The following is a 13282-nucleotide window of genomic DNA, read 5'->3' as shown; positions in this document are numbered from 1 at the left end:
GACAAACAGGACTTTTCACCTCCCACTTAATCAACACAGAAACATAACTTTGGTATTGCGCAGAATTAATCTTCCCACCCCACACTTCAGTCAATTCACAGCTGCACAAAAAAATATACTTATTACTTGGTTCTCCTGTGCAGGAGGAAGAAGCACAAAAACACTGTAGAAAATAATTTTAAGAAAAGCAATCCTTGCTTAACATAAAACTACAATGCAATTCAGCAAGCTCCTCAAAAGACTGATGATGGGCTGTACTGGAGCACCTCTAGGGACCTTCAAAAGGATGGGGACACTGCAGTGCTCAGCCTTGCCATACCTTTGGAACTCTGTTAGCAGAGCTCAACATGCCATGCCAGGTGTCAAAATTCCCACAGCAGGAGCAATCCATTGCAGGTACATTAGCAAGCACAAGAAAAAAGGCACAAGGAACGTATTGATTATTGATACTAAAAAATTAGCATGGGCTTGTATGTGTTTTGTAGGGTTCTTCTTCAGGCTTGTTCTATCCTTGTGCTGTAGGCTGAATGCACAGTGGTAGCTTACTAGAGATTTCTTCCAGTTTAGTTCATTTCAAGGAACCCACTTCACCAGTCAGAGAGACTATGGGCCAACATCAGCTTTAACAGTCTGCATGATTAGTGCTCAGTATGTCACACAAACAGCTAAAATTTAAGGGGACAGGGGGCTGAATGCATACAGCACTTGTTAAAATAAGGGTGGGCATTTATTTTGGGACTGCACTTAGACATGTATATGAAACCTGGACATATAACCTAAAATGATTTATGTTACAAATAAGAACCTAGATATGGAACCTCCCCACTCCAAAATTACTCTTCTAGTCCACATTATAAACACCCTGAAAAAAATCCCAAATTAATCTAGGAGAGCAGAAACCAAACACCAAGATCCCTCCTATTCCCATTCAGCATCCCAAAATTCAATGAAAATAATACTGCAATTTTTCATTTGCTCTCAGGAAAAACATTCAGGTCTATTCTGGTTACAAACAGACCAAGTTCTCTCAAAAGGAATAGGAAGGCCTCCATAGTTTTTGTTCAAACTCTCCTGAAAGGTCTACAAGTTAAAGTGCTCCATCTGTGATGGGCAACAGTCCCAGACAGACAGATCACCAGGCTTGTATTTCAGAGGGCACCTCTTAGCCTACCAGTCAACTCAGAAAACAGGATGTGCAGCAGGATCACTTTATGCACTCAGGGAAGACTCTGGCTGAACCTGTGGTATCTGAGCAGGTCAGGCTGGGATTCTGTAGTTACTTCTTTCTGAAGTGTCTAAATGATTCATTCTAAATGATTCATGGAATCCATTCATTTGCCTATAAATATTTGCAATACAGTCACACTCTTCAAATTTTAACTGATAATCTAATCCTAATGGATAACAACTGCTTTCTCAGAAGACTTCCACATTCCCAATTCCCAGTCCTTAGGACACCTGTAAGACTGGACCCACAGCTCAAGTTTTATAACAGACATGTCAGATTGCCAACTTTTGCATTTACCACTTCTAGGCTAGTATTAGTTTGAGACTATAGCCATGAAACAGTGAAGTAGCTTAGCTGCAGTTAAGACTGTAATGAACAGAAGACAGTAGACTGAAGATGTCACTAACCATCTTGTGCATTGGAACATTTTAACCAACGGGTCTGCAATAACTTCAAGAGAAGCTGAAGGCTTTTATCTGCTTTCAGTGTTGGTATGTAAGCATTACTGCCAAGTTTCATCAAGACATCCAGAAGAGGGTTCAAGAAAGCCTCTAGTTCAATCCACTCTATGTTGCTTTTTCCACTACACAAAAACAAAAATTAAAAAGAAAGTCTTCTTCTGAGTATCTCCCTTAAGTGCTGAAGTTACTTATGGAAATAAATAGGACAGGTTTCCAAGACACTTAAGTATCTTTAGAATGTTACCCAGTATGTCTGCAGCAACAGCTGGACAAGGCCTAAGGAATGATCAGGCTGATGCAAAGTCTACAGAGAAAAGAGGACAGCATCCCAGCTTCATCAGGCTTCACTGGATCCTTCAAGAGTGAGGAGATTGAAAAAGACAGAAATGTAAAACAAGGTATTTCATACTTACCTGCATTTATTCTTCATCTGCTCCACGTCAGCAGCCAACAGAATCATTGTTGAGACAAGCTTAGCTTCAAACCAGTCAGGCATAAAGCAATTTTCTCCTGATTAAAGATATTTTAAGATTTCCACAGTAACTAAAAAATACCTTTGCATTAACTTCTAAAACTTCTGGGTTTGTAACTTATTAAAACAAATTAATAGTAGAAAAAACAATGCTAACGTAAGTATTATTACTAATTTTTGGCATTTTTTATCTAGATGTTAATTTAACTCTACTGGCCTTTATGCTCAAATAAATTTTAGGCAATATGTTACATAGCAGTTCACAACAGACTTTTCTGTTACTTTAAAAAAATACATTGGCATATTCAAATTAATTTAATGAAGAACATAATTCCACTATGCTTCATCTGAAACATCAGCTGTGATTTTGACCACAGAACCAACCACATAAAGAACCAGTACTACTCTGTAAAGAGGAAATTATAAAAAAACTAAGTTTCTCTTTTTATCAATCTTTTATACAGAACTTCATCATCATACTTACAAAATTATTCTTAAATGGCAGTATGCAATTTGATTTCAGGGTTTTTTTTAACTGGTATGTTTCTGGCTTTGAGAATTTAGAAAACAAAACACACTTGGGAGGTCCAATTCAAGCAGCTGGACACGATTCATTTTTTTTCCCCCCCTCTAAAGAGCTTCCTATTAGTTAAGTTTCATATAAAACTGGAATTACAAACATCACTTTTTACAAGTGAAATCCAGATGCTTGCCATGGAATTGCAGATAATATGGACCAAGGACTAAACAAATATGTCAGGAAGAAGGTCTGCCAAAATTTTTAGCAAATTCACCCTGAAGCATGAACAGAGAGAATTTGCTTACTGCTTCTCTAACAGTAAGACAATCCAGTCAAGTTTCCTGGTCTGCAGAAAGTTTCTGAAGCTATTTATGATCAGCAAATTCTGACCTAGTATTTTTGTCTCCTCTACATATAGTACTTAAAAGTGTTCAGTTTTGACTTTTTGACAATATAAAACTATATAGAATTCACTATGACTGCAAATGCCACACAAAAGTTGAAATATTTTTTAAATAATCAATTTGCCATTCTTTTCAATGTGTCTGAAAGAAGACACTAAGCTGACATTGTAAATAATTAAAAATGTGGCAGTGAACAAGGAAGGCCCTTTTCCCTCTATAAAAACACCTGGTCATGTTACAAAGCTCTGCTGAGAAAGGTGACAGAACCTGTGTGGCTCACACTCCCTTGTGCTTTCCTCTGCCCCTGCAGTCCAGAATTTTCAGACATCAAAAGAATGACAAAATAAATCTAATGGACAAGCATCAGGGCAGCATTAAAACTGAACATTAAGACTTAATGTTCAATTAATACTGCAGGACTTGAATTTATGGAGGAAAGGAAATAAATATAAATTTTATTTATGGAATTAAAAAATAAGGTTCAGACTTAAGAATTGTGAACACACAGGTAGGGTAGAACTTGAACAGGTGCAATAAAAAAATGATTTTTCTAAAATCTAAGGGAATGTTGTAAATTTTTTTTAAATTCTCTTTAAAATGGTGGGTTTTATTTATACACATTTAACTTACTTTCAGATGCAGGTGTCTTAAGGTACTGTCCCACAAGACTGTGCACATATTGACACAATGATGATGCCTCCTGACGTCCAAAATCAGAGGTTACAGACTTCCTGAAGCACTTGTCATTCACTTGCAACCAGCTGCAAAGCTGAATGAAGAACACTGTGTTATCCTTGAGCACGTCTGGCAGCTGTGCACTGGCATCACTGATTTAACACCACAGCACTGTTGAACACAAACTCTCCCATCAGCAAACCCACACACTGCAAGAGGTGCTCAGTGCATGAGCAACCTCTAGCCTTAGCAGACTGTTCCCTTCCAACTACACACAGAAAAATGTTCTTCCAGAGGGTAGCTCAGAGCACCCCCAAAAAGTCAGGGGTACCAATATAAGAAAAACACCAACTCTCAAAATTAAGCAACACTGGTAAAAATTCCCTTATGTCAAAAGAGTTTCTTCCAATCAATGCTATCTAGTGAGACCAGCTTTTTTTTTTTTTTTAACTTGTACGCCAAAAATGAATGGTGCAAGATGAAATGAAATGTACAGCATACATGACAAGAAGACACTATGCAAAAAATCACTTTATCATCATTATATGGCTGTACAAGTAACCAAAAGTTATGGCTACATGATCAGCTGGCTCTAGCATATACTACATAAAAAATTATTTCATACTACATAAAAAATTATTTCATCTTTGAACTTTCATTCACAGCATTTTACATCTTGCAAAGACATAAAATACATATCCTGTGAAAACTTACAATTTACAATCTCACTCCACATGATATACACATTTTTTCCTTTGAGATTATCCTGCCAGTGATGATATTATTTCTACCAGTGATGGGCTTGATGAACATAAAACCAGCTTCAGTTCTCACCTCTGTCCATAACAAAGTATCTCTCCTTAGGGACTCCTCTGGTCTAAGGGACAGAAGAAAGCTTGAAACTTCTGAGAAGGACACTTTCTCCTGAAGAAGTTAATCAAGATACAATAGTTGCCAACAAAATATACAACAAATAATACCTGTATGACAACTCAACACGTTTGCCTTTATCTGGCAAATTTCAGTAAAAGAAATTAATTTTCTTTTTCGTGATTCAGACTCATTTCTGCCTCTTTGGGACCAACTTATCAGTATCAAGGAACAAAACTTAATTTTCCCAAGTATTAAAGTCTATCTGAAAATAAACGAATGACTGTAAGAATAGTGCTATTCAATGGTGACACCTTTTAAATTAATATAGATAATACTCGTAAGTACTAGTTCTGCATTTCTAAAGATTAAATCAGACAGGTTTATAGCCACAACATGGAAGACTACTTCTTTACAAAGCTAGCTATAAAACAAACAAAACATGAGTACTTTGGCCACTGAATAAGTACAGTCCTGCTTTTTCAACAGTAATGGTAGTTTTATCATTCTGGTATCACAAATACTTTTATTATGAGGAACTACAGGAAAGTCTATTTAGTTTCAATCTGTTAAAACCTGAGTTTATGTAATGGATGTGGAATAATATCCTGTTATGATAACTACCACATGACAACCCTACAACAAAACATCAACTAATAAAAACTAAGGAAAAAGAATATTTCTTATGGAAAACCAAAGGTAACAGAAGCATACCACACTTACACAGTACAATTTAGACAGTCACTAAAAAAATTGCAAATCCAGCAAAATCAGTATAAATACTGTATTTAACATTTTTTTAATACTGTTGGTCCTGTAAAAGTGTCACTGTGTTTCTATCACATCAAGGAAAAAGAAAAAACAAAAAATAAAACAAAACACAAAGCCCCAAACTGACCACATCTGTCAAATGCATAGTTGTTTGAAGAAGATAGCACTGAGCAGCTCCACGCAATAAAATCTGGTGTGTAATCATAGTACACTGGAGGACATCTCTGCAAAGAGGAAAAATACACACTGAATAAATCAGACACTTAAAAATGTAAGCATTTTCATGTATTTTCTAATTATTAACCATTTAAAACACATTAGATTGCATGTAACAGACATATTCTATTAAGTGTGGCACAAATACTGCCCGGTCAGGCCACAAACAGTCCAGTACCAACATTTCTGTCACATGTACTTTCAAAAACTGATAATAAAACTTGGATGAGCACAAACCTAAAAAAAACAGAAAGGGGGAGAAGAAAGAATAAAACAAAAACTAAAGGAACAATCCCCATGATCACACTAGTTCAGACTGGTAATTTAATATTAGCCTTTCTATCAGTAACAAGTTACAATGCTTCCCATCAAAATCTCACTCAAGCAAAAAACTGAAACTTTCAGTGATCAGCAAAGGTATATCCAACATATTTTTCTTCTCTTTGTAAACTGCTTCTATTCAGTATTCCTTCAACCACCAGTAAGATTTTATTTAAATGCTCCAATTTGATTAAACTGGAATGACAACTGATTTTTAGTGGCTCTAGGAAGCGAAAGCAGACACTTAGGAAACAGCAGTGTGATTAAGGTCCATAGTGAGGCCAAGAACTTTTACCTAGACTTTTATTCAGAAATCATTCAGTTTCCAGCATTGTGGGCTGTCCCCTGATATAGCCTCAATTGCTATTAAACCAGGCTGTAATGTAACTAGAAAAAAAGGAAGGGTGATATGTATCAACCAGGAATTGTGGAAGACCAGGGAAAAATTATTCTAAAAAAGTAGAAACTATGAAGATCTAAAATGCAAAAACTCAGGTATTTTTAACTTCATACAGAGATATAAATAAACTGGTTCTTGAATTGCTTTCCTCTGCAAATTAGACATAAAGGAGACAGAGCCTTTAATTCCCATGCACAACCATCCCTTCAGAAGTAACAACCATGAATCAAATTCTGGCTCTGCAGACTGTCAGCACATTTCTTTGGAAGAAGGCTGTAAGAACACAATGCAGTATATGTTTTACCTTAAAGCATGAAGTCCTTCAGCACCAAGTACTTTACATGCAGGGATAGATGCCAAAGCCATGGAAAGAAACAAAATAGGAACAGCACACCAATGCCTACTTGTCATCTTCTGGATAAATTTTAACAGGAAGCTACCTTAAAATAAAAGTAAACAAAAGAACCCTGAGTGATTTTGTGCTCTCCAATGCTTTTAAATAACATGAACAGCAGCAGAAGAGTGTTATTGTAATTTCTGACAATTAAATGAAAGACAACAGAATAGTTTCCTAATTATTTCAATTTTAAAAAATCACATTCCAAGGAAGTCTGCCAGTAAGGTGATATGATTCAGAGACAAACAGAAATAAACCTAATTTTGACTCTGGTAATCTCCATTAATGACCATGCCCAGAAACAGAATTTTAACTCAATTGTTTTGAGTACTAAACAATGCCTTTTTTAAGTTGATATTGAGCTTGTGATATGGTTGCTCAAGATTCAACCAGTTAAATGGATGCTGGAATGGGCAGAGCAATTCTCAGCAAGCCACCACATCCACAGTTTGTGGAAGCAGGCTACCCATTTCAGGATTCCCCACCAGAGACCCCTGTTTAGTGATAAAATACATGCCTGGGGACAGGACAGAAAAATAGGGCATCTATGGCATTACAAATATATACCAGGATACACCTGTAGACAAAGGGTGCTGCAAAGAGCTGATTCTACCCTGATTTGACCCAATTAGCCCAGGTATTATCTTCTGGTCACCTTCATTTTAGCCTACACTACCATCACAATTTGGAACAGTCTCAGAAATCTTCCTCCACCCAACCTGACAATGAAAGAATCTCTACTCTGTTTCAGCCCTGGCCCTTTTGGATGAGTCACTACACAAGTCAGGACTAAAAAAGTCTGGCAGATGAAGAAAAAAGAATCTCCAAGTACTGTTCACTTCAGATCTCAGGAGCTTGTTTGGGCTTTTTATATTTCCATTGATAAGTAAATCTCCTTCATTTTGGCCCTAGAACAATTCTGTAGCTTTGTACTGCAAGATACCTCAAAGTTCCTGAAGATCTTTTTTCTGGAAACTCCACTGTTGGGACAACTATTCATTTTTTCTCTCAAGTAAACACTCACATGACATACCAAAAGCAGCTCCATAGCTTTTCTTTTGTTTTTTATTTAAAAAAAAGATAAAGGTGAATTTGATACGTACCTTTTTCTTCTTCTGGAAGAAGAGTGAGATAAGTAGCCAAAAACTTCTGTAACTTCATTCCCAAAGGAGGACAGGCTCCTATTGATTGACCTGGTGTCCTTTTGGGTTTTAAAACATTAGTTACACAACTGGTATGTTAACAGCTTCAGGATTAGACTTAACAGATTTAATCTAAAATCCATTTCTAGATTTGAAATGTTTAGAACTGCCTCTAAACAAAAACAAAAGTTATTCAGTGACACTCCATGAGACCAAGAGAGACAACCTATGCCTCATGAGAAGTCTCTGGATCCTGGCTACTTAGGATGAGCATCAGTCAAGAGATTCTACAGCTTTCTCTCAGCTTGATATTAACTGCAGAAATTTGTATATTCTTGGTATACTCAAACATGCACCCTCCTCTACACATGCCAACATGTTTCACCCAAAATACAGAGCTAAAAGAGAAGACTAAGATTGTGAAGTATTGATTCAACACAGCTCTAACATACTGAAACACTTGGGAGTTGCTTCACCTTCTGAATTCCCATCCATGTATGTCCATGGAAAGATACTGCAGACTGAGAAGAGAAATGCTTAACTGATGCAAGAGCCTGCAGAGCTCACATTTGTCCTGCCATGTTTAGATAAACAACCTATTTTGATTACACCTTATCCATAATCACCTAATTCAAACTATCACCAGTGACAGTCAGTTTTATCCCCTCAGATCAAGACTGTGATCATCAATTTGACCAAGGAGCACTGAAAAATGCAAAAATCAAGTCTTGTCACTAGATCCATACTTCATTTGCTCACAGCCACCCATCCTTCCTGAGAAACTCTCCCTGTCAGTAAGTTTAACAGCACCATTTTTTATTAATGTGTTTTCTTTAGCTAAGATTTCATCAACATACTTAAACCAGCATTATTAGAACACATTTACAGCAATCAAGAAATTAAATAAACATCTGATTAATTAAACCAGTGGTTTACCTGCTGTAGAGAGAACTTTCTGAGAGGGCATCCATTAGTGGTCCAATAACAAACTGAAAAAAGAAACAAGAACAATGGTGAAATGTACAGTTCCAAGGCACTGTTACATAGAAGCTAACTGGACTTATTTCACCAGACTTTACAGGACAGAGCCAGAAATTCAAGAATACTCTTGTTAATGGTAAACAGTAGAAGCAAAAGAGGAATAAACTAAAAGGAAAGGGGACCAGGAAAGTGAACACGAAAAGAGATTTTTCAACTAAATACATTTCACAGAGTATTGTGAAAGATGCAGGCAAGCAAAAAATCACACTGGGAAACAGAGAAAATAGATTTAAACATGAAATAGAAGAATGACAAAAGCCATCATAGCTAAAAAGAACCTAGAGTGCATAGTAAGGTTGACTATTTCAAGTTACTTATCAAGAGGCTGACTTAATTTGTATAGATCAGGAATGTTAACCTTTGAGGGAAATGCTCCTATGAGGTTTAAATAGTACAATGTAGATCATCCCTTACTAAAGTGTAGGCTGGATGGACAGTCAATACATATATGACAGTAACAAAAAAAAATTAAGCTTTAAAATATTCTCTAAGTAGGAAGAAATATTAAAGTGTGGAGGGCTTTGGCTACAGTAATACACTGATTATGCTACAGAGACAGAATTCGTCCAATTCCAACTACTGAAGCAATTAGCGTTAAGATCTGTTACAAATTAGAACACTTGTTTCTTGTGGCAGGTGACAGTAACACCCTTACCTCTGAGAAAACAAATGAATTTGGAAGATGCTTTGTTTCATAAAGCTCCAGAAAATGAAGAATTCCTTCCTTTGTCAGTGTTTTATTCTCACTCTCAAACATTCGTCTGTAAATGCACACGTGCCACGATGGGTGAAACAGCCAACAACCTGTTTACAAAACAGAAATTCTTCTGAACTGACACAGAAATGACAGTGACACACTAATACATAACATACTGACATTCTGGACAATGTTATAGTCTATTCACATTTCAAAAAGGTGGCTACAGCTGTCAGTTTTATAAAAACACCCTGCTAAATCTAACTTTAAAATTATCACAGTTTTCCAAAGTTACCCTCTACTTTATTAGTTAGGAATTAAAATGACTACAAAGTGGCACATCCTTCTTCCTGCAACTCTATTTATACCACTGTGTTTACCCACAAAAGTTTCACATTAATTTCAACTTTACAAATCTATAACATCTTGCACTACCTAATTACATGTGCTCGTATACCCTAGACAAACTGCCTCAGCACCCATTTTATTTATCCTCTCCCCACTTCTAACAAATTAAGTTGGGGGTTTTTTTCCCCTTTTATAAAGTTGTGCAGATGAATTGTCTCCTACAACCCCAAAAATCTCTGGCTTTATTTTCACATTAAGTTAAGTCAAGCAAAATACGGTGGGAAATGACCACTTACTTGGATTTGCTGACAGAAAAACAGTACTTCAAGACAACATAGTAAGTTAAAAATATATGCTAGGATTTTTTCTCAGAGCAGAGTGGCCACTGCCTATGCATGTTTGCCAAACAACCTATGTATAAAGCAAACCTACAAAAACTGGAACAGCCACCCAGAAAACACCTAATTTGAGAAATAAAACATTACAGAAAGCTGCTACTGAAACAGAAGGAGAAAACAGAGAAGTGTAACTTAACTAATATTTAAGAGATTAAGTAGGAAAAGTTCCATCTTACCTTTATCCCCTGATATGGCAAGCTCATATAAACTGTTTAGTTTTGGTAATACTGGCTTTATGACGTGGATCTGAAATGCAAATCAAGTATCAATAATTTATATCTCAAAGTCAGGAGCTGTCAGTTACTCAGACTAGACTTTACTACCAATAGCATCAATATAGCAATTGACAAAAAAAGTACATTTAAAAAAACCTGCAAAGCCTGTGGTACGCAACACTCAGCTGCAGTTTAGCACTGAAAAAAACTTCAGTGACACCATATTTTAAGAAAAATACTTACTAATAACCATTATATTCCTCAGAATTAAAGCAGAGCATCTAAAATTAAACATTTAAATTGATAGTATCTCAGTTACAGGACAATCATGTCCAAATAGCATAAAATAACTACAGGGAGCTGGGCACACTACTAACAGTTAACATCACAATACTATGCAATTATGGAAGCTTCAAGTCAACAGGACTCTTTCTGCCGGGCACACTGGACTCACAAAATGGTTTTAATCCAAGGTACTCCCCCATATAGAGTCCCCTCTACCAAAGAGAGGTTACTAAGTGCAATCACCAAATTTTTCACTAGGCTGGTTATCCTGGTCTTGCAATTACCCGCACTCCAGGTTTCTGTCACTGCATTATGACAGAGAAGAGCTGTGAATTTACTCCCAACAAATGACACATGCTGTGTTTTAAGTATTTAAGAGTTGAAACAAAAGTATTCCAGTTAACGCTGACTTAAGACATCCTCCATCACCGTAACTGGAAATATTCTGCCTACACAAACATTCACACATGCCACAAGTGAGGCAGCACGTCTGTCCAGGACGGGCACAGACTTTACAGCGCTCCTACCTGGTTTCCCTCCAAAGTTTCCATTATCAAAATGTAAGTTTCCCAAAACTGTAGGAGTTGCTCGTTCTTCTCAGCAGACCACCAGAACAGACTCGGTTCTAAGGAGAGAAGCCAAAGACAGGCGTTTCTCGCAGTCCCGCACGCCGGGCCGCGCTGCCCATCCCTCCGCCCGCCGGTCCGTACCGTTTGCGCCGTCCGGGGCGCAGCGCAGCTCGGCGCGCTGCCCTCCGCTCAGGTCGAGCGCTCGCTTCAGCAGGTAGCGGGCCCGCTTGCGGCACAGCCCGTCCCGCTCCGTCAGGCCCTCCTGCACCAGCCGCCAGAACCGCGGGCACAGCCGCGCGTCCAGCCCCGGCTCGGCCGGGCCCCGCGGCAGCAGCGCGTCCGCCAGGGCGCTCAGCGCCAGCAGCGCCCGCCCGGCCCGCGCCGCGCCGCCCGCGCCCAGCAGCCCCTCCCAGACGCGCGGCAGCGCCGCCCCGTTCGCGCCCAGCGCCGGCAGCAGCCGCCCGGCCACCAGCGCCGCCGCCGCCTCGCCCTCGCCCTCCTCCCGCAGCAGCGCCAGCGCCGCCGCCGCGCACCGCGACAGCAGCTCCGGCTCCTCCAGCCGCGGCGCCGCCGCCACCAGCGCCTCCACCGCCGCCTCCTGCGCGGCCGCCCCGCCGCCCGCCGCCAGCTCGGCCAGCGCGTCGCGGGCCAGGCGCGCCGCCAGCGGCGCCCCGCAGAGCTGCACGCAGTGCCGCAGCGCGCCCCGCGCCGCCCGCAGCCGCTCCGCGCTCCCCGCGGCGGCGCCCTCCCCGCCCCGCAGCAGCGGCCGGCACCGCTCCAGCGCCACCTCCCAGGCCGCCCGCCGCAGCGCCTCCGCCTCGCCCGCCGCCGCCGGCCCGCCCGCCGCCAGCCGCTGCAGCAGCAGGCTCAGCGCCTCCGCCCGCTCGGCCGAGAGCGGCGCGCTGAGCGCCCGCAGCAGCGCGGCGCGGTCCCCGCAGCGGGACAGCAGCGTGTCCGCCAGCACCACCTCCATCACCCGGGGGACGCGGAGGAGGAGCGGCGGCTGCGCAGGCGGGGGCGGGCGGGGCCCACGAGGGGCGGCGGGAGGCGAAAACACGGAGTGATTGACTGGTTTGGCTCTGTGTGTGTGGGTTTCAAATATTCTATATCTTTGGGTCATAACCCGCCTGCGTGAGCGTTCCCAGCCTGGCGGCTGCTCAGCACAACCTGACCCAGTATGGGAGGCATAGTGGAGATACCCCAGGTGCGAGCGTCTCTCTTGGGAGGGTGAAATTCCATCATTGTGTGCCATAAAAACACTGTCTATTCTTCATGTGCATTACAACACAACATCAGGTAGCAGTAATACACAAAATGCCCAGTTTTCCCACCTGCCAAATTTGTTCTAACCATTTATGCCAAAAGAAGTTACTGAACAGTTCGCTGTTCTCATCAGAGCCTACCAGAGGTTTGCCTGAGTGTCTTGTGTCTGCCTCAGGTCAGAGGCAATCCTGGATGCTGGCTCCGTGTTGTTGGCTTGTTAGGAGGGCCCAGGTCAGCAGCACTGAGGCCAGAGAACAACTCCTCCACAGTTCAGTGTACTGGTGCAGCTAAAACTTGACTCAGAAAATCAAGCTGATTTCCACTAAGTGTAAATTCACCACAGGACATTACAATTCCCATGAAAAATAAACTTAGAGATCTGCATTCCAAAAGTGGCAGCAGACTACTTTCCTAGAAGTTGTGGTCATAGGAAAAGGCAAACCTGGAACCTTCTGTTCCTGTGAAAGCAATGGATAGCAAATTCCTGGTACAGCACAACGTGCTTTCCAATGGGTGTGGGCATTACTCTGGCCAAGATGTGGTTGATTAGAATCTAATGAACAAGAAATGCTTACTGCAAGTTTTCCAA

At 40.6% G+C, this 13282-nt stretch overlaps 1 protein-coding gene across 1 annotated transcript in view; it reads right to left on the bottom strand.

Moving 5' to 3' along the window:
- TARBP1 (TAR (HIV-1) RNA binding protein 1) overlaps window positions 1-12403 on the bottom strand; it is a 32028-nt gene extending 19625 nt beyond the window's left edge. The window contains exons 1-12 of the mRNA XM_063151620.1: window positions 11572-12403; window positions 11389-11486; window positions 10538-10607; window positions 9574-9722; window positions 8814-8866; window positions 7839-7936; window positions 6643-6778; window positions 5529-5625; window positions 4595-4684; window positions 3716-3854; window positions 2103-2199; window positions 1636-1811 (exon numbers count right to left, since the gene is read on the bottom strand). Coding sequence (XP_063007690.1) covers window positions 1636-1811; window positions 2103-2199; window positions 3716-3854; window positions 4595-4684; window positions 5529-5625; window positions 6643-6778; window positions 7839-7936; window positions 8814-8866; window positions 9574-9722; window positions 10538-10607; window positions 11389-11486; window positions 11572-12403 — 2035 coding nt within the window. The remainder of the gene's footprint in view (window positions 1-1635; window positions 1812-2102; window positions 2200-3715; window positions 3855-4594; window positions 4685-5528; window positions 5626-6642; window positions 6779-7838; window positions 7937-8813; window positions 8867-9573; window positions 9723-10537; window positions 10608-11388; window positions 11487-11571) is intronic.
- Window positions 12404-13282: the final 879 nt, after the last annotated feature.

The sequence above is a fragment of the Melospiza melodia genome, chromosome 3 (genome assembly GCF_035770615.1).
Source record: "Melospiza melodia melodia isolate bMelMel2 chromosome 3, bMelMel2.pri, whole genome shotgun sequence".
Lineage (NCBI taxonomy): Eukaryota > Metazoa > Chordata > Aves > Passeriformes > Passerellidae > Melospiza > Melospiza melodia.
Note: the sequence above shows the minus strand (reverse complement) of the source record. Positions and strands in the feature narration are given on the sequence as shown.